This window comes from Papaver somniferum, chromosome 9 (assembly GCF_003573695.1).
Source record: "Papaver somniferum cultivar HN1 chromosome 9, ASM357369v1, whole genome shotgun sequence".
Lineage (NCBI taxonomy): Eukaryota > Viridiplantae > Streptophyta > Magnoliopsida > Ranunculales > Papaveraceae > Papaver > Papaver somniferum.
In genome coordinates this window covers 110,688,221-110,707,053 of record NC_039366.1, presented here as the reverse complement: position 1 = coordinate 110,707,053, position 18,833 = coordinate 110,688,221, and the positions used below count along the sequence as shown (strand labels likewise).

At 39.5% G+C, this 18,833-nt stretch overlaps 3 protein-coding genes across 4 annotated transcripts; 2 read left to right on the top strand and 1 right to left on the bottom strand.

Moving 5' to 3' along the window:
* The first annotated feature begins 382 nt into the window (after positions 1 to 382).
* Positions 383 to 2,355, top strand: LOC113312401 (protein MAINTENANCE OF MERISTEMS-like). Its single transcript, XM_026561151.1, has 5 exons — positions 383 to 490; positions 583 to 980; positions 1,137 to 1,302; positions 1,385 to 2,035; positions 2,110 to 2,355. The coding sequence occupies exons 1-5, from the start codon at positions 383 to 385 to the stop codon at positions 2,353 to 2,355; spliced, it is 1,569 nt and encodes a 522-aa protein (XP_026416936.1).
* Positions 2,356 to 9,733: 7,378 nt separating this feature from the next.
* On the top strand, positions 9,734 to 16,137 carry LOC113309513 (serine/arginine repetitive matrix protein 2-like). Of its 2 annotated transcripts, none has more exons than XM_026557944.1 (10): positions 9,734 to 9,926; positions 10,670 to 10,771; positions 11,555 to 11,731; positions 11,813 to 11,924; positions 12,014 to 12,047; positions 12,346 to 12,409; positions 12,500 to 12,652; positions 12,825 to 15,391; positions 15,523 to 15,582; positions 15,737 to 16,137. In XM_026557944.1, exons 2-10 carry the CDS (start codon positions 10,701 to 10,703, stop codon positions 15,799 to 15,801), a joined length of 3,303 nt encoding a protein of 1,100 aa, XP_026413729.1. In that variant the 5' UTR covers positions 9,734 to 9,926; positions 10,670 to 10,700; the 3' UTR covers positions 15,802 to 16,137. The 2 variants fall into 2 exon arrangements, with proteins under 2 accessions (XP_026413729.1, XP_026413728.1); XM_026557943.1 differs by having other exon boundaries at positions 15,734 to 16,137.
* On the bottom strand, positions 16,080 to 18,323 carry LOC113309514 (serine/threonine-protein phosphatase PP1-like). Its single transcript, XM_026557945.1, has 3 exons — positions 17,434 to 18,323; positions 16,794 to 17,353; positions 16,080 to 16,552 (listed from the first exon to the last, which is right to left on the bottom strand). The coding sequence occupies exons 1-3, from the start codon at positions 17,606 to 17,608 to the stop codon at positions 16,376 to 16,378; spliced, it is 912 nt and encodes a 303-aa protein (XP_026413730.1). The 5' UTR covers positions 17,609 to 18,323; the 3' UTR covers positions 16,080 to 16,375.
* Positions 18,324 to 18,833: the final 510 nt, after the last annotated feature.

The following is an 18,833-nucleotide window of genomic DNA, read 5'->3' as shown; positions in this document are numbered from 1 at the left end:
AGATGAACAAGAAGAAGAGAAAGTAAAGGAGGAACAGGGTGTAGAACATGAGATACAAGAAGAAGAGATTCAAGAAGAAGAAGAGGAACAAGAAGAAGAGCAAGAAGAGGAGGAAGAGGGTGAAGGTAATGGTAGTGGTGATGATGAGGATGATGGTAATGAGGAGGAACAACATAAAGGTAATAATGACGGTGATGATAATGATGATGAGGAGGAAGAGAATGAAGGTAATGATGATGAAAAGGATGAAGGTGGTGATGATGGTAAAACCACTGTTGAGGATGAGGAAGAGAATGCAAAGGCGAAAAAGTCGGTAAAGAGGGTTAAGAAGGATGGAACAGATATTTCACCCAGTGCGAGACACGTTCCCGCTACACATTTGATGTTGCCTCCTCTTCGAGGTGGTAAACTTAGAGGAGAACCTAGATATGGGGGCAAAGTTCTATTTGGATATCCTGGATCGTGGGCTCATTGCATTAGTGAGACAATCGTAAGAATCCCAAATTTGCTTGCTATTTGATTAGTTGGTGTTAACTTGTTTATGTTTTGTTTTTTAAATACGTGTTTGTTTATGTTTTGTAGGATCATAAGGATGCCACACGTCTTTTCCGACACCAATCTTCTTTCAAGAAAATGGAGTTGTGGCCGCTAGAAGGTGAATGTGCAAGAGTTAGAGATTTGGTTGAAAACTCAGGTTTGTACAATGCCGTTCTGAACTCTGTGATTGCGTATGACAAGGTCGCAGTATCTAGTTTCTGTGAAAGGTATCACGCTGAAGTCGACACATTCCAACTTCCTTTTGGTGAGATGGAGATAACTCCTGATGACGCAGAACAGATATTAGGGTTGCAGGTCGAAGGCAAATCAACCGGTGAGAAGTTCAAGAGAAGGCCTAGTTGGGAAGACATCTATACATGGACCAAGAACTTGTTTGGCTGGGATTCCGAGAAGACTAATGGGCTTTTCGAGAAGGGACCTAAGTACCCGAAGAAAGAGTTCAAACTTGTAGATATTAGGAACATGTTTTCTGGGACAGAAAAGAAGGAAAAAGAAGGAGGTCTCTCTGATATGGAATGTCGCTATGCGGCGGCTGGGTATTTGTTGTATGTCCTTGCGTCGGTTATATTTCCTGACAGCAAAGGTAACCGGGTGAGCGCCAACCTTCTTCAGCCTTTGGATCCCTTGGAAGATGTGAGAAAGTACTCTTGGGGGACTGCCATAATTGCACACCTGAATGGTCAGCTTTCTCAGGGATCTCGCAAACTAACTTCTCAAATTAATGGGAATTTGGCTCTAATCCAGGTATTTGGATTGATGAAACTTTTCTTATTTTTGTACATTTTAAAAATTGAATTATTTATGTTTATTTCATTGGTTTCTACAGGTGTGGATTTATGATCATTTCCCATCACTGATCAAAGATAATGAAGATGTGGAACTCAACCCACAATGGAGCAAAGATAGTCTAACGGGAACCAAATACTTGTTCACTGGTTCTCAAGATAGGGAACAAACTGATGCGTTGATACAAATGCGTCAAAAACTTGACAACATCACGGCTAAAGAGGTAGTCTTCAATCCGTACAAGAATAATAGAGTTGGCGCAATGGAAGATGTCGTGTATTACCATGGCCCCTTGTTTCACCCTAACGGTTTTTCAATGTACAATCCGATAAGAATCATGCATCAACTTGGTTTTATTCAAGATTCACCCGATGAGGATTATGTACCTCCGTTCAAGCACAAGTTGGAAAAGTGTGAGGCTGAAGAAGCGGGTATAAAGGTGGCTTATGAACCTGAAGTTGATGTCAAGCATTGGAATGATAGAAACTCTAGGCTTGTAGACATCTCATGGTGGGTGCATGCGGATGAAGGTCATGAGGCAACACCGAATTACGTCGAATGGTATGAAGGCTTCTCCCATGGTAGGGTGATATGGGTAGATCCGACTCTGGGTAGAAGGACCAACAGAGCATCCACCTCTTCTTCTTCTCAAGTCGACAGTAGAGATGCTACTTCCATTATGACACTAGTGGTGAGTATTTAATTTTGTAATTGTGTTATTCATCTACATATAAGAGAGTTAATGTGAAATTTTTTTGCATATAGAGGGAGCGAACGAAGCTTCTGGTCAAGGCTTTTTGTTGCTCGGCTGAAAAAGGGGAAGTGATGGATCCTGCGAAGCAACATCGGTACGCAGATTACTGCACGCACATTGAAAATCCCAATGCAAAGAAGATGTTCAAGGAGATGGCTAAGGAAGGTAAGAGGAGCCGGAAATCACGTAGCCAAAGAGCACAAGAAGTTGATGAGCATGGCCAAAGTAGCCAACATCATGATGAACATCCCTCATAGGTACAAGAAATTACTAGAGAAGATGCTGGTTCCCCAGAGGGTGCTCCTCCTAAGAAAAGCCGGAGAGTTAGCAGGTCAGGGAGGTAGTAAGGTGGTGGTCGAGGTCGAGATGGTCGACTTCAACTTATGTTAATTTTACTTTATGAATTGAACTTAAGTGTGTGTTGAAACAACTTATGTGTTTGGTTTGGAGTCTTTGTTTCGAGTACTTTTATGTTTGGTAACTCCTGTGTTTGTTGCAAATACTATGTTTTCAAGTATGCTCGTTAGAACCATGTAGTACTCCAATGCAGACAACATTTCCCTTCCTCATACCAAGGGTCGTCATCTTCGTTTCATAGTACTTTGAGGACCCTAATTGTATTTACCACTTCAACACACATAGTCGTTAATATCCTCAAATAGAGATCTAACGACCATTTTTCCCAAAACATCCAGGAGATGGAAAGAATATTTCTGGATAGAGTCGTCAGTGTTTATAATGAAATCAATGACGACCCTTGGTTAACAAAATATATCCAGGAGGTTTGAATTTATTTGGCTAGAGTCGTTAGATTTTTCATGTCAATGACGACTGTTTGTTGGATTTAGGAGTCTGCTATGGATACATGTGACGACTCTCATTTTGAAACTAGAAAGGATTTTGATTTCATTAAGAAAATAACATTACATCTATCTCGTATTGCATAAGAGTTAATATGGGTATTCTTGAAGTTGATGCATCAAATGTTCGTCAACGTTGTATATTCTTTATGGTGAATGGAACTTAGTTTCCCCATTACGTATTGTCCATAACCCATCGAAACGTTCCAACTGAAATTAAACGAGGAATGTTATAACTTTGAAGCATGACAGAAGTATAAATATTAACGGAATACTCACTTTTTCCTTAAGAGGAGCTCTTGGATGGAGAAGTAGATCCCAACGGTCTGTTATTTTGAAATTCAGAATAAGGGTCGTTAGTTTTGTTTTTACACAAGATGACGATTCTGGAGATTTACCAGAGTCGTCACTGTTTTACTAAAACTGATAACGACTCTTTATGAAAACATTACATGTTATTGTTCTTTCCGATGCGAGATTTAACTACCACTGCGGCTTCGATGTGATGAAACTGCTCTCCTCTCCATTTGGTATATTCTTTTTGGGCCGCACGTCTATCGTCTTTGTGCCTCACGAGAAACTCGTTGTACTTGTTGCACAATCTCATAACGTGAATTGTCCTATCACGAATGTGGGACGGTTCATAATCATAGCATAGATGCGCGTGGGAATTAAGGAAAGGACCGCAACCAACGTTTATCCAATATTTCCATTCATCTTTTTCTTCTTCGTCAAGATCTTTGACGCTGTAATAGTTTTTAACCCATTCGGTCTCTTCCTCGACTTGCTTGAATACTTCCCGGAGATGCGCTTGTTCTTTTCCCCGTTTTTCAGCCTCGCGCATCTCTAATTCTTCCTTTGTAGGATATGGCGTAACGACTCTTGGTTTTTTGCATCTTCTAAGTATGCTTTCAATTGATGAAGGAGTTTCCATTAAAAAAAAGCTTTCATGAGGTTGTTTTCAATTGATTTTGCACCTTGATATGTTCCTCTACTTATAGAATAATTTGTAACGGCTATTTTTTATGGGAAAACATGTATAGAAAAAGAGCCGTTGGGGTTTTTTCCAAACAGTCGTCATTGTATACACTATCAATATAACGACTGTTGTATAGTCCATTATAGTCGTTTAGGTATCTGAATATATAACTGACGACCCTATGTTGGGCGATTAGAGTCGTTAGGTATCTGAAAATACCAATGACGACCCTATGTTGGGAAAACATCCAGGAGACAACCTAATTTGCGCCATTAGAGTCGTTAGGGTATCTGAAAATACCAATGACGACCCTATGTTGGGAAAACATCCATAAGTTTAACTGATTCTTATGCCGCAAGATAAAATGCATTGTATTCATTAGGCATTCTTCAAAATAAAAATATTAGGGTTCAAGATACAACCATTATCAAAAAGTATGCTTAAAAATGCAATGCATAGTTTTGAATGTGCATCTTGTCTCACGATTCATCGCTCATGTCTACGTAAACCGGTGTTGGGTCCATAGCATTCCAAAGGTTCATTCCATACTCGTACTGATTTTTCTACTCCTTGGTGTAGTCTCCCCAATCACCATAGGCCACCCGTGGTAAAGGACATTCTTCGGAAATCTTCAAACCTATGTAATGGTTATTGTTGACATGTGCCATTACAATTCTTCTTTTCTTTATCGCCGCGTCGCACCGAGTTATTGAGGGTACGTACATACAAGACGCTCCGGGGAAGCCTTTGCTGAATACAATTACCACACAAGTGAATGTGTCCGCTAAGAGTTGACCACCAAAAGGCATTTGCATCCAAAACTTATAACCGGCCTTTTTCGACCCCGTCCTCCATTTCACGTTACAAACCAACTCCCTAAACCTCATTTCCCTCTCTTTTGGATCTCTTTCCATGAGCATTTTCAAATACAGTTGTTTGTCCTGAACAAGCTTTTCTGCCATTTTTTTCCTTGCATATTGGATTTGGGTGAGCTTAAGTTCGTCGGCCTCGTTGAAATGCCCTAATTGTTCCGTTGCAACATGGTAACCACAATTTCCATCGCCGTCAACGTCGTCAGTGGATATAAGGTGATCCAAGATGACGTGAGGAAGTTGATCGGTGTACTCTTTATACAAAGTATAAGTAACACGATGTGGTCTTCCTTGAGAATCTCTAGGGGTGCGCGGATTTCCGTTAATTCCGCTTATGGTCACCATTCCGCTAGTTTGGCTTTTCTGGGTACCGACCACATGCTCTGCAACATCCATGTCTTCCATTCGTTTCACTTTGGGTCAAATCATCCTTTTTTGGTCGACCCTTTGCCTTGGGGAGGAGAGACTTCTCATACTCTGTATATTCCGCCTGGACATAATCATGACGTGACGGGTCACTTTTGCAACTCTTGGCCGCCTTCACGGTTTCTCTAAATGATTTTTTTGTTGTTGGTCTGCCCGGTGGTTTTTGTTTGATTGGCTCTTCTTCTACTCCCAAGATCTTACGGGCAGCCGTCCACAAATTAGAAACCAATATTTGTCTTCCTGCACAATGCGCTTTTTAATATTTCTCACTGATATACTTGCCAATCTCAAGGTCTCCAAATTGTTCATCGGCGGCTCTTGTGGGATTAGGGGTGAATGAAAGTTGCTTCCAAAAAGGATCGATATCTTCAATAGGAATGAGCGACTTGTAACCACTAAGCTCATGTCTACACGGGAGGCCAAGCCACGTCTCAGTTGTACAATTACAGTTCATCACTTTTCTACTTGAAGCTTTCGCTCGAAATCTGTGAAGTTCAGCCATCATATGCTTTATTGCCCACCATGACACTTGGTGCGAAACCCCGCGTAGCAATTGTTTGTCTTCCAGGTATTGCTTCAAAAAACGGTCCTTACTATACTCCATCTGAGTCACTATCTTGCTAAGATCATCCTGGGCGTGCTCATGAATAACTTCCTGTACATTAACTACCCCACCAGTGTTTTCTCGAAGAATTTTCTTCAAACGTCCATGGGACTGCTCTGCGATACTGGTGGACTCATTTTGGTAGTGTTTGTACTTATTGGTCCATGCATAAACAAACTTCTCCTTCCAAGGATTCAACCAAGTATCTTGGCAATAGTCGACCACCTTCTTATAATCCGTACTCCAAACATCGATGAACTTTTGCAAATTTGCATAGTACTTTGCTTCGGTCTTCGAATGGGCCAAAAGGTCCCAATTTTTGCAGAAATCCTCCCATACATCCCCCTCTTTATCAAATTTTTCCTTGGCTATCTTTTTCTCTTCCGCTATCTCTTTTTTTGAAAGTTTACTAAGACGCTCGTCTTCCTCCTTGGAACGTTGATTACCCTTTGCAGGTTTGATCTTTTGGATTTGATTCTTGCAATTATTAAAAAGATTCTTTTGTATGTGCCACGTACAAAGAAAATGTTGAGCAAGGGGAAAAACTTGACGAACGACACTCATGACTGCAAAATCCCTATCCGTAAATATAACCTGCGGTGTCTCTTCGCCACGGTAAATCAACCTAACTTGTTCCAAAGCCCAAACATAATCTTCTATTTCTTCCTTTTCCATAAAGCACCATGCCACGGTGAATGATTGCTTATCTGAAGTATGACTATCCACGTTCAACAACGGCATGTTATACTTGTTGGTTTTATAGGTGCAATCTATGAACAAGACCTGGTAAAAGCACTGTGCCAAATCCATCATCCTAGGATGGACAAGAAAAATATGAGTCACTTTGTCGCCCGGTCCGACCCTTGTTTGCATGGCATAGTTATGTTTTTCTGCCAACCACTCTGATTGTTGCATAATTAATCTACCATCCCATTCAGTTCTCTTGATCGTTGCTTTGGCAGCGTAGATTGTGGAAAGAATAGACAAGTTTGACTTATCTTTCACCTTTATTGCATTTAGAATCTTAAGGGGCCTACATCGCTTCATCTGCCGAACCTTTTCCATTTGTTGTGGTTTCAATCGGGCATATGCCGGGTGCCCTAAAAGAGTACTAGTGGAGGATGGTTGTGACGACCATCCGGAATACTATACATCCACCATAGTAGAGTTTCGGGATGCCTTTTGAAAACAATCCTGAAGGGACATTTTATCTTCTTCGACGAAGTTTTGTAGACCCTCGTCGTCTTCTTCACATGCTTGTAGTTCTTCCCTTTGTGACTTTCTTCCTTATCCCCCGCTCTCTCGCATACCATCTCAATTTGCTTACAATCAACGTATTTGCTTTGAACAATTACGCACATATTCTCTTTTGCCTTGGAAATAATCCATTCCTTGACCTCAGCCTTTGTCTTCCACGTCTACATTAAACAAATAACACGTTCATTATAAAACACTAATTAAACAATTTTTCGTATGGATATACATTGACTCAAACAATAAAAAACGTACCAAATCGGTCATATATGCTTGGGAGGTATCCGGGCCGACAGTATCGAGGGGTTCAGGTTAAGAGCTCACCCGTACAACCAACTACAAAAAAAGAACAACAAAATCAGTATAGGGTCGTCACTCTGTAAGATGTTAATATGACGACCCAGACAGTCGTCAGCATAATTTACAGGTGAACGACTCTTTAAGTCGTCACCCAGATTTTCTGGAGACCAACGACCCTTTTCTCGATGTATGACGACTCTTTTTTATAAAGTGACGACTCTACATTGATAGATATAACCAACTCTCCCCAGTTTTCACCTTGAATCGTCACCTTGTATACATATAAAATAACGACTCTACGAGTCGTTCTCTGGTACATATGAAGAGTCGTTTGGTTTTAATCTTTACGTATTAACGATTCATATTAGTGGTTGCATTTATTTTTGAATTTAACTCAACCAAATGTGGTTGAGGCGGTTTGGTCGCTCCATTCTATATATAGAGGCCCATATCTCACCTATTCCATATCAAAACCCTAATTATCAACCTCCTCTTCTCCTTCTCATTTAATTACTATTTAAGAGCAAAAAAAAGAGAAACATCATGACTCCATTCACTAATGAAGAGAATTGTGCCATTACAAGAGCTTGGAAAACAGTCACTAACCACTTTGAAAGTCTAGACAAAGACATTGATGAAACATCGGATGCTTGGTGGAACCGCGTATTCATCGTTTTTGTGGCGTTGGACGGAAATTGCAACTCGAGGTCTTTGAAACAAGTCAAGGAACGCTTCCAAAAGATACAATTCGAGTGTGATGTTTTGAAAAGAGAACTTAAGGCTATTAGGGAAGCCTTTCCGGATATGCTGAGTGTTGTAAGAGTAAGTATTTGAACAAGAGGTAAAACTTATAAAAAGCTTTGATCGATACTAACTAAGTATATTTGCATTTTCAGTTGGGGAAGGCGTATCGCTATTATGAGGAGCTTCGTGGGGAAAAGTTTGAGCTCCACGATTGCTACTTTATCTTGGAAGGCACTAGATATAACTACGCCATATATGATTAAGTGTATAAGTGCACCTTTATTATCTATTGTATTTCATTTCCTTCAATGCAACGCTATGCGAGATGTATGCCTTTTACGATTCAACGAAATGATTCTATGAAATCAAAAATTAAGAGAATCTAGTGCAAGGGTCGTTATTTTATATAACTAATCAAACTAACGACTCTAAAAGAAATTAGTAATTGATAGCTAGGATCGTCATTTCATATGACTACATGTATGACGACCTTAAGTGTTACTTTTTACAGAGAGTTTTGGTTTTAGAGTCGTCAATGTGTAAACAAAACAACAAAACGACTCTAAGTGACCTAGTTAAAAAGGGTCGTCAATGTTTAGCACACTATCCTAACGATTTTTTATAACCTGGAAAAGTTGCAGGTTTGAGTCGTTAGTGGTAGTGTCAATATACTGACGACCTCAAAGAGTCGTTTGGGTATACACCCCCCGACTATGACGACCCTTTCTCTGAGTTGTTCCATAGTGTGGATGATTCGACCACTTGGAGCACCATTCCGACAATTTGAAGAGTATAGGAAGTTTACCTGATTGTTTTGGCCTTGGGGTTCCTCATTTTGAGTGTTGGTTCCTTCATCTTGAGCAATGTGATCTTCATTCCAACCATTGTTCATGCCTTCCTCTATCAACATCTCCTCATCAAACATCCAACCCATATCATTAGTTGAGACAATTTTACCATCGACACAATCATTGTTGTTATTTGAAGCTTCACCAATCTCATTCCCTCCACTTGAATCACCCATTTGTAAAAACCCTAGGTTTTCCTCTCAAAACTCCTCCTCTTCTTCTCAACACATAAAACACATTTTCCATAATTTTTTTCCTAAAATCAGATTTTAATCTAAATACACTTACCACACTAATCAAACTAATTAATTCCTAATACTAATCATATAAGGACAGTTTTATCATTTAGAAAATATTTTTTTAAGGAGTGACCCAAATTAGAATTAGATAACCTTTTTTGTCCCGTAATGCATGTCCCTCAATTGGAACTTATGTCCCCCAATTAAACTAAGATTTTGAAAGGATTGGGAAAATTTGGAGTACCACAATGCGAGCTCAAACTACAAAAGAAAAACCGAAAGCTTGGATAAGTTCAAATGAGAGCGGCCCTCAAGAATCAAGGACTCTGTCTGAGAGAGATATAGATTCGGACAATCTATCTTCTCGAGAAGAACATAAAAAAGCACACAAATACATGTGGCAGGTAAAAAATAATAATTTCCATTACACCTCAAGGGCATTTCAGTAAACCTGTGATTCTAAATTATCAATTTTTCCATGAGATCATTACTGCACCAACTAGTGTGGTTATGTGACTTCTACTCTCTCCTCTCTCTCTCTCTTCTTCACTTCACACAGACAGACACAGCCTTTAACTTACTTTGTCTCTTTGCATTCCCTCATTTTTCTCTCTTCCCCATTATTTCTACGATTCTCTCTCACCTGTGAATACTTTTCTTTGAGATCTCTAGAACAGCAACAGATTCCATCTGAAAAATCAGGTACATTTCTTAGATTTTCTAGTTGGATTAATGACTTCATTTCGAGTTTGGGGTTCAGTATGATGATGAAACCAGGCAATGCATGTTTCATTTTGGAGTTAGGGTTGGTGTTCTTTTTGGAAGATGAATCCAAGAATGTTTTTTTTTCAGTTTATATAACTGTAAAAAAATGGAATCTTTTTGTGTACTGAGATTTCATTGTCGGTTGGGTTTTTTCTTTATTCTTTGATTGAGTCAGAATCTTGAGATGTCTTTTGCTAGATTGGAGTTTGAGATGGTTAGATTTGTGATGAAGTTGTGTGTTTTGGTAATGCATTTTGGGTTTGAAGGTGTTCTTCTCCAAGTGGGTTTCGACTGTGTGACCTGATTTGAGTTTTTTACATTGATGATTTTGAAAAATGGTTTTGTTTGCCATGCCAGATTTTCCAAATGTTTTGTTTCTTTAGATCAAATTTCGCTTGAATTTGGCTAAAAAATGAACACTCTTTTGAGTATTTTGGATCCTAGTCATTCAAGGGAGGTAGATTGTGGGTTCTAACCAGAGAAGATTTTGTACTGTTAGAATTTTGTCCAAGCTTGAAAATTTGTCTTGGGTTTGTTTTTTCCTGGATTTGATTAATTTTATTTTGTTAACTTCCATCAAGCATCATCCACTAAGTAAGGATTGCTTGTTTAGTTTTGGGTGTTGCCATTAATGGTGAATCAACCTTATGAGCGTGTTCTGATGCAATCTTCTCATACAGGTACATGATTTTGTGACACAAGCAGATTAAGATGGAAGGAGTAATAAATGCTGAGGCACCCTTGGATTATGCTGCATTTCAGATTATGCCCACTCAAAATAGGTTAAACTTCTTCCTATAAACTATCAATAATACTGTATTGGCTTTCAAAGCAGAGAGTAATTAATGAAGTTTTTGCCCATGTTCACTGCCAGACATGAAATTTGGACAACTGATAGTTTAAACTTGATCCATCAAGACAAATTTTTTTTAGGAGAAATTAAGTTCTTGGGAAAGGGAATATTTTGTTGCACGTATAGGGTTGGCCTGGATATATTGAATCGATAAGAGATTGTAGTTAATTAGCTGCTGCTGTGGGATTTAATTCCCAAGATATAGAGATCACATTATGCCCCAATCGAGTTGTTCCTGCATTCTAGGAATATGGGTGCTGTGTCTATTCTGTGTAAAAATTTATCAACTCTTGAAACTAACATAGCGCTGATCAACAAGATCCGTTGAGTGGACTTTCTGTTTGTTCTATATCAGAATAACTTATCAAAGAGATTAGTAGTACAGCTATCTATGCTTGCTGATTACCAATATATAGAACAGTACTAGCCTTAAGTTATGCTTGTGTGATATCCTGACCCATCAAATTCTAAAAGCAGTTTATGGAAAGTTAATTTGCCTTCTGGTTTGTCCACCCTGAGAACCTAATGGGAGTCTCTAGAGCAATATCAAATGCATCACATTTCTCCTTATACCTACTACCTGGACGGATGGGACAGATTCACTAATTTTTACAGTTATGAGATAGATTCCCAACTCAATTAGTGAATCCGGGACATATTCCCAATTTTCCCAAAGATCTTCTAGTAATGCATCATCTTATATTTATTGCAGGTATGAGGCATTTGTTTGTCGAGACAGAAAAACAGAGAAAGTTGCTTCTGGTCATCTAGAACAGCTCACGTTAGAATTACCTGAAGTGAAAACTGCAGAACAGGGTGACAACTTCAAACTCCAGTTACCTGAAAATCTAAGGGGCTCAGCATGGTTCACCAAATCTACTCTAACTAGGTTTGTTGAGGCTTTAGTTACCTTTTTCTCTTTGTCCAATCTTTTGTACTGAGTTCTCTTCATCCTGCATTGGGTTTACAGATTCTTGCATATTGTCGGTGCACATGAAAAATCAACGATTTGCAAGTCTCTTAGGAGTGAGATGGCTCAGCTGGAGGAAGCTAGACGGTTTCATCTTGAGTTGTATGGCCAGGTAGAATCATATTGTCTTATCTTCTTTGACAACCCGTTGGAATTCTGCTGTTTAACTATCCTCAATAAGAAGTGTTTTCCCTTTCTCAGGGTCATAAGGAGCATCCTGGATCAGGGAAAACAGGTACCCTCATTCTTGACTTTTAAAATGTTAAATCCCAAGTTAGAATTTACCATGTGCACATTCATCACTGTATGCACAGTTTTACTGGTTATGGTTTGTCACTGGCTGCAGTGTTGATTATGGTTAAATTTGCATTTAAAGTACTAGTCCTCTTTCCTCAATAGCCTGTGTTAGTGTCACAAAGTTACTGCTGGTTGTATCCCGCAAATAAGTGTGACATGGATTGCGAATGTCTTGTTTTGTGTTACAAGATTACTTTTCGACTGGAAGCTTACGTGTTATTTTTCCGTTTGAATAGATGGCCATTCAAAAGTTGCAGAACGAACAGTAGATTCCCAGACAGTGCCGTCTGATGCTACAAGGTATTGACTTAATGGTTGTCATTCCTATTAGCAATTTTTTTTGTTGATCTCCTACTTATTTTCTGAATTTGTCAACTGATTACTTGTTAGGAATGAACTGCTGCGAGCAATGGACTTGAGAATAGCAGTATTAAAAGAGGATTTCACTGCTTCTTTCAACCAGGCTGTAGGTGCTCCATGCTCCATTGAGCAGATAACTGATTTGGTGACATTTTGTGAGCATTTTGGAGCAATGGAACTAAGGTGTTTACCTTTGCCATAGGGGTGTCCGTTAATTTAACAATTCCATCGAACTATAATAAATCCCTTATATATTTTCTATCTGTTTTTTACCGCACGAAAGACAGTTACTGATTACTGAGTATCTTGTCCGACTACAAATACTAAGATAAAGAACGTCCATTTTTGTATTCAGGAATTTTCTGTCCAAGTATATAGAATTGGGAGTAATGGATCAAGTTGGTGAACCCCAAAATGACCAATCAAGCGGCTTGCTTGATTCTAAGAATGGCAGCGAAATAACAAAACTGACAGCTCAGCACTCTTCGCCGATGAACACATTCAAGGCAATAAAATACAATGCCTCCCCTGCTAAAGCTGCACAACGTGAACGTCAAAGCTCGACTGGTAGCGAGGAATCGTCTAACTCGGGCGATGAAGATCAGTCCTTTTCAGAAAGAAGCCGTCCCCTTGTGAGATCTGGTTCATCTAGGAGGTCTGCATCACCAATGCGGAGAATACAGATAGGAAAATCTGGATCACGCAGAGCTGCTGCACTAACAATTAAGAGTCTTAGCTATTTTCCAGCTAGGGAAAGGGTATCTTCTAATAGAGATGGGACAGGGAACAGCAGTGAAGATGAAGATTCTGTTGTTCAGCCACCGGAAAAACCTGAGAGTAATGTAAGAAGGATGAGTGTTCAAGCTGCAATCAGTCTCTTTGAGAACAAACAGAAAGATCAAAGTTTGGATCTTCAGAAAAAGAAAACTTCAGCGGAAGTCTCCGTCAATACTAACAAGGCTGTTTTAAGAAGATGGAGTTCAGCCATGGGTGATTCTTCAACCCAGTCCCCGTCAGAGAATGGGAATGCTTCTGAAGAAGCTGCTCAGATATGTACAGATAATTTAGAGAGTGAAGAAGCTCAGACTAGTGAAGTGAAGTCGGAACAGAACTTTCTTGGTGAAAGTTTGAACCCCATTAATACTGTTGAGCCAGATTATTTTCTAGGTGGAGGAGGGGAGAAGAGAACAACTTATCGAACAACTCGAAAAGCTGATATTCTTGTAATCCACGAAGATGAGGATACTTGTGAACGAGTAACAAAATCTGCTGAATGGAGCCAGCGAAAGAAAGCAGAGTTGAGCCAAATGTTGAAAATGATGGAGAATAAGCCTGTCAGACATCGAAACATGGCCACTCAAAATAGCAGAAAACAAGAGTCTCCCAATGAACAAAGGGGTGGCTTTTATGATCACTACAAGCAGAAGAGGGATGAGAAACTTAGAGGAGAGAATTCTGGGAAGCAGGCACAAAAGGAAGAACAATTTAAAGCACTGCAGGACATTCTTGAGCAGCAAAAGGCTGAGATGGCCTCCAAAGCTACGAATATGGCAGGAAAACAAAGTTCCTTATTAAGTAAGCCTCGAAAAACTCAAAAGAGTCCATCACCACCTGTTAAACCCAAAAAGGAAGCCCTTAAACCAGCTGTTCCACGCAAGACTTCAACCAAAGCCTCACCAAAAACATCTTCCCTGCCAGCAGCGCGCAAGTCCTGGCCATCTGCTCCATCCTCGAAAACAACTGTTCCCGCGCCATCTAAAACACCTAATGGAATCTCCTCTACTGGCACCACACCAACTCGTCGGAAATCACAACCCACACCTTCTCCAACTCGCACAACTCCGAAAGTTGAAAGACCCCTACAGCAACCCAAGAGCACAAAAAGTGTGCAAAGTGAGCCTAAACGGACCTTGAAAAGTCAGGAAGTGAAGAAGCAGCAAGCAGTAAGTAAGAGTGAGAAAACCACAAAAACAAAGTCACATTTAGCTCCGGCGGATGGCTCTAGTTTGGCTCCCACCAAGCCGAGTTTTTACAGCAAGGTGACAAGAAAGGGTAGTGTGGTTCCATTAGAGTCCAAGCCTTTCCTGCGTAAGGGCACTGGAATTGGCCCGGGTGTTGGCCCTGGTGTTGTGAAGACAAAGGCTTCTCAATCAGAAGAACCTTCAAGAGACAGTGGCAATCTTGTTAGGAATGAAGAGGAGGAGGTGGTTGCTGAAACTCCAAAACCAATGCCAGAGCAGCAAGAGGAAGAATACGCCATCCTACCGGTAAGTGATGTTACTGACTTAGAACCCGAAGCTTCAGTACATAGCCCCCAGAATTGTGAACAAACAGAAAATCGTGCTGAATTTGTTGCTGAAGGTGATAGCTGCAAAGAGACGACAGATTATCCAGTAGAAATGCAGTCTGACGAGGTACCAACCATCTCACCGAATGCCTGGGTCGAAATAGAAGAGCATCAAGAAGAGATGCCTGTATCTTGTGACAATGACATAAACCCTGCTTTGCCTGTTGCAAACCCAACTGATATTGCGCCAATCAGATCGTCAAGTCCACGCATTCGTCATTCTCTCTCACAGATGCTGCAAGAAGAAAATGGTGATCCTGAGATCATTGAGTGGGGGAATGCTGAAAACCCACCAGTCATGATCTATCACAAGGATGCACCAAAAGGATTCAAAAAGCTCTTACAGTTTGCCAGGAAAAGTAAGGGGGACGGTAACATAACTAGTTGGTCCAATCCGTCGGTGTTTTCTGAAGGCGAGGAGGATGCGGAGGAATCTAAAGCTGCTAGTAAGAGAAATTCAGATGCTTTGCTGAGGAAGGCTGCTATTCAAGCTTCATTTGCTGACAGCATAAATGCTGGAAATTCAGACAAGAGAGCTACGGACAATACACCCACTATTCATGATTTACTGTCAGGTGCGTTCAGGTTTATATACGTCCTATGTTAACTTAGCACCACTCTACCACATCAAACCGCGTATTTATAAGTTCTTTTTAACCTTGAGATATCTCAAAATCAAGTACATTTTTTTATAATTTCTTTACAGCGGCTCAAGCAAGCAGGATGGCTGAGGGACACATGTCTGCTGCAGCTTCCTCGTCTAAAGGTTTGGTTTTTACTATTTTCTGGTTTTTACACTTGTTTTGTTAATTTGATTCATATTTTCTTTTTGATTTTTAACTAAAATGATTCATGTTTGTTCTCTTTATCTGCTCGCTTATGGACTGTATTTGCCTGATGTTGTATTTGTATTTCAGCAGGACGGTCATTCTTCTCTCTTTCAACATTTAGGAGCAGCAAATCGAACGAAACAAAACTTCGTTAACGAAGGCAAATACTTGTAAAGGGAAAAAAAATGTTAACATTTATCTCCTCTCCTTGACCTTGTGTAGGTGGTTTTGCTCGAGGCAAATGTTTTTCTTTTCTCTTTATTTTTTTGGTTGTTATGTTTGTCATATTGGTCGAGCCTGGTTCTGCATATTGTCGGCTGAGTTATCTGTAAATTCAAAGTGATTAATATAACAATAGAGATTATTTTTTGCTGAAGATTTGTACCTTCTCTGTACCAGAAAATACTAGAGACAGATATATTAGCACGTAGGATGTAATCATTTTCTCATGATTACCTTAGCTATACTTTCTAATTTATGGTTTGTTTCAACATGCCCTTTTTTATTTATTTGGGTTACAAAGCAGCTGAACTTTTCTTCTTTTCCAAATCACCAAATTACCACTTACTTTAGCTTCCTTTACTGTTAGGAATTATATACACTACTGATCCGCAACAAACCAAAAAAAAAAAAAAAGGGAAGAAAAAGAACAAAACCTAGGGGCTTTGTCGCCGAGATGTGAAAGACACTTCTGTCTCTGAATGAAATTTCCTTCACTGGCAGAAACCCTTACTCCATTTGAAGCGTCTTTGCCTTCCACGGTTTTAGGATTTGAAAGGAACACAGCAAACTAGCATCCACACTCATCAGTGCACCTGCATTGTTGAATTCTCCACAGTAGTTTGGTGCTGAAAAGATTGTAACCAACTGCCTGTCGGCAAAGAATTCGTAGCCATCTTCAACAACCTGTCACCATATTCATTAGGTACAGACAGAATACTAGTAAAAGTTTCACCAGGTCAAAATCTACCTCCTTGGAGGTTAGCATTTATAGTAGATTATCTGAAGTTGTCAAGTTGGACCAGGTTAGTTTGCGTCGTGTTTCATGTGATTTTAAATGTACCCTATGGTCTGCCTGCCAATATGTGCAGCTTATGAGCCTAGAGAAAGAAGTAGAAATGAAAAGACAAGGAAGAAATGTATGTACCTGGTGGGCACGGCAAATGAGATCAAGGTCATGTTTCTTCAAGAATTCAGCAACTTTGTCAGCTCCAAAAGTAAAAGAAACACCTCTATCGTTCTCACCCCAACCTTTAATATCTCTATCTGGATCAGCCCAGAGGAGATCACATATTAGACCTTGATCTGGAACATCTACTGGTCTTTCAATAGCTCTTATCTGATCCATACTTTCCATTTCAGGTGACAGCCCACCATGCATACATAATATCTTATCGTCAATGATTGCTGCAACTGGCAAACAGTTGAAACAATCTGTAAAAATCTTCCATAAACGAACACTAAACCGACGTTTACATTCATCGTAGAATCCGTAGATTCTGTTAATGGAAGCGCATTCATGGTTACCGCGAAGAAGAAAAAAGTTATTTGGGAATTTGCATTTGTAAGCTAAGAGTAAGCATATTGTTTCTATGCTTTGTTTTCCTCTGTCTACATAGTCTCCGAGGAATAAGTAATTCGACTCCGGTGGGAATCCACCGTATTCAAATAGCCGTAACAAATCCGAGAATTGGCCATGTATATCACCTGTCAACAATTACAACAATGCACGAACCATGAAAATGTGAAATTCAGATTAATGAGAAAATGAAGATGATATTACGTACCACAGACATTCATAGGAGCTTCTAATTCCAGAAGAATAGGTTGGCTTAAGAATACTTCTTTGGAAACTATACAAAGTTGACGAATTTCAGATTCATTTAACTGAACCCTTTTGCTTTTATTTTTTCTTCCATCCAAAAGTCTATCAATTAAATTATCTAACACATTCTTGTCCATCTCTTTTTGAATCCTCCAATAGGCCTCAAATGATCAAAAAGAAGAAGATTGAAGAAGATTATTTGTTCAAAAGAAGCGAAAACAGAAAAGAAAAGAAAAAACAAGAAAAAAGCAAGGGAGGGAATGAAAAGAGGATGAGTTTGTTTTTGGGTTGCTAAAATTGGAAAAGGAGAGAAGAGTGAAAGGTTAAAAAGAAGAGACTTTAGAAGCCCTTCATTTAGACCGTTTAATAAGGGCGGGTTTGAATGCATGCACCACATGCCTCCTCACATACCCTTAACTAACGGGTCGGTTGGCAATCGAGACTTTTCTTACGCAAGCTTCGATTTTTCCTTCCTCTCTTCAAATCTACATTTCTCTTTCATTCTTCTTGTAATGTACTGTAAACTTTTAATGATCTAGTTGAAGAACAATTATGCTGATGATATTAGATCAAAATGGTTTTAGGGATGCTTCAAGAATCCAAAATATCAAGGTCTTCATCGTCTGAGGTTTGCATGTTCTTTGTCGACCAGAGTTTGAAACTTGTACAAGTAGCATCTTGGATTCTACCGACAAACCAAGAAAAAGAAGTTGGGATGTTCTTTTCGGTAATGTTTAAGCAAAGGCCATAACCAGAGCTAGCTACTTGTTAGACGTCAAATCGTCGATATATCACCTTTAATCAGTAGTACTCTTTGCCGTAGACTAAATTGGTCCTTGTACGAACAGATGAAAACAAGAAAAGTGGTTCTTTTTTGAAACGACTTCTCTTGGTGTACGGGTACTGCCTATCCAAAACAAAACTGACATATGACATGACATCCTGGCCATTTAATTAATTTAACTTTGATAAACCAAAGTCTTTGTGTGGATTGTGAATTATCGTACTAATCCAAGGTGATGGGAAGTGGGGACCTAGAAGGTCAATGTGTATGGGAGGAGATTATTCATTCCCCTCTTGAATAATCATTTTAAAAGCTCTCATTTTCGAGGCCCCTACCTGCACAAATAACAACAATTTTTTTTTCCAAGCCGCATATTTGCTTTATTTTGCAGTGGATGGGAAAGATAAAGAGACACAAAGAGAAGAAGATTTTATTTTTATAGAGTTAGAATGTGTTACATCCTTTATATACAATAGGGATAAGGCCCTAGCTACTATTGGGACGCACATCCATGGGCTAAAGTCCTACAACACTCCCCCTTGTGCGGTCCAATAGAACTTCATATGCAGTACTTCACA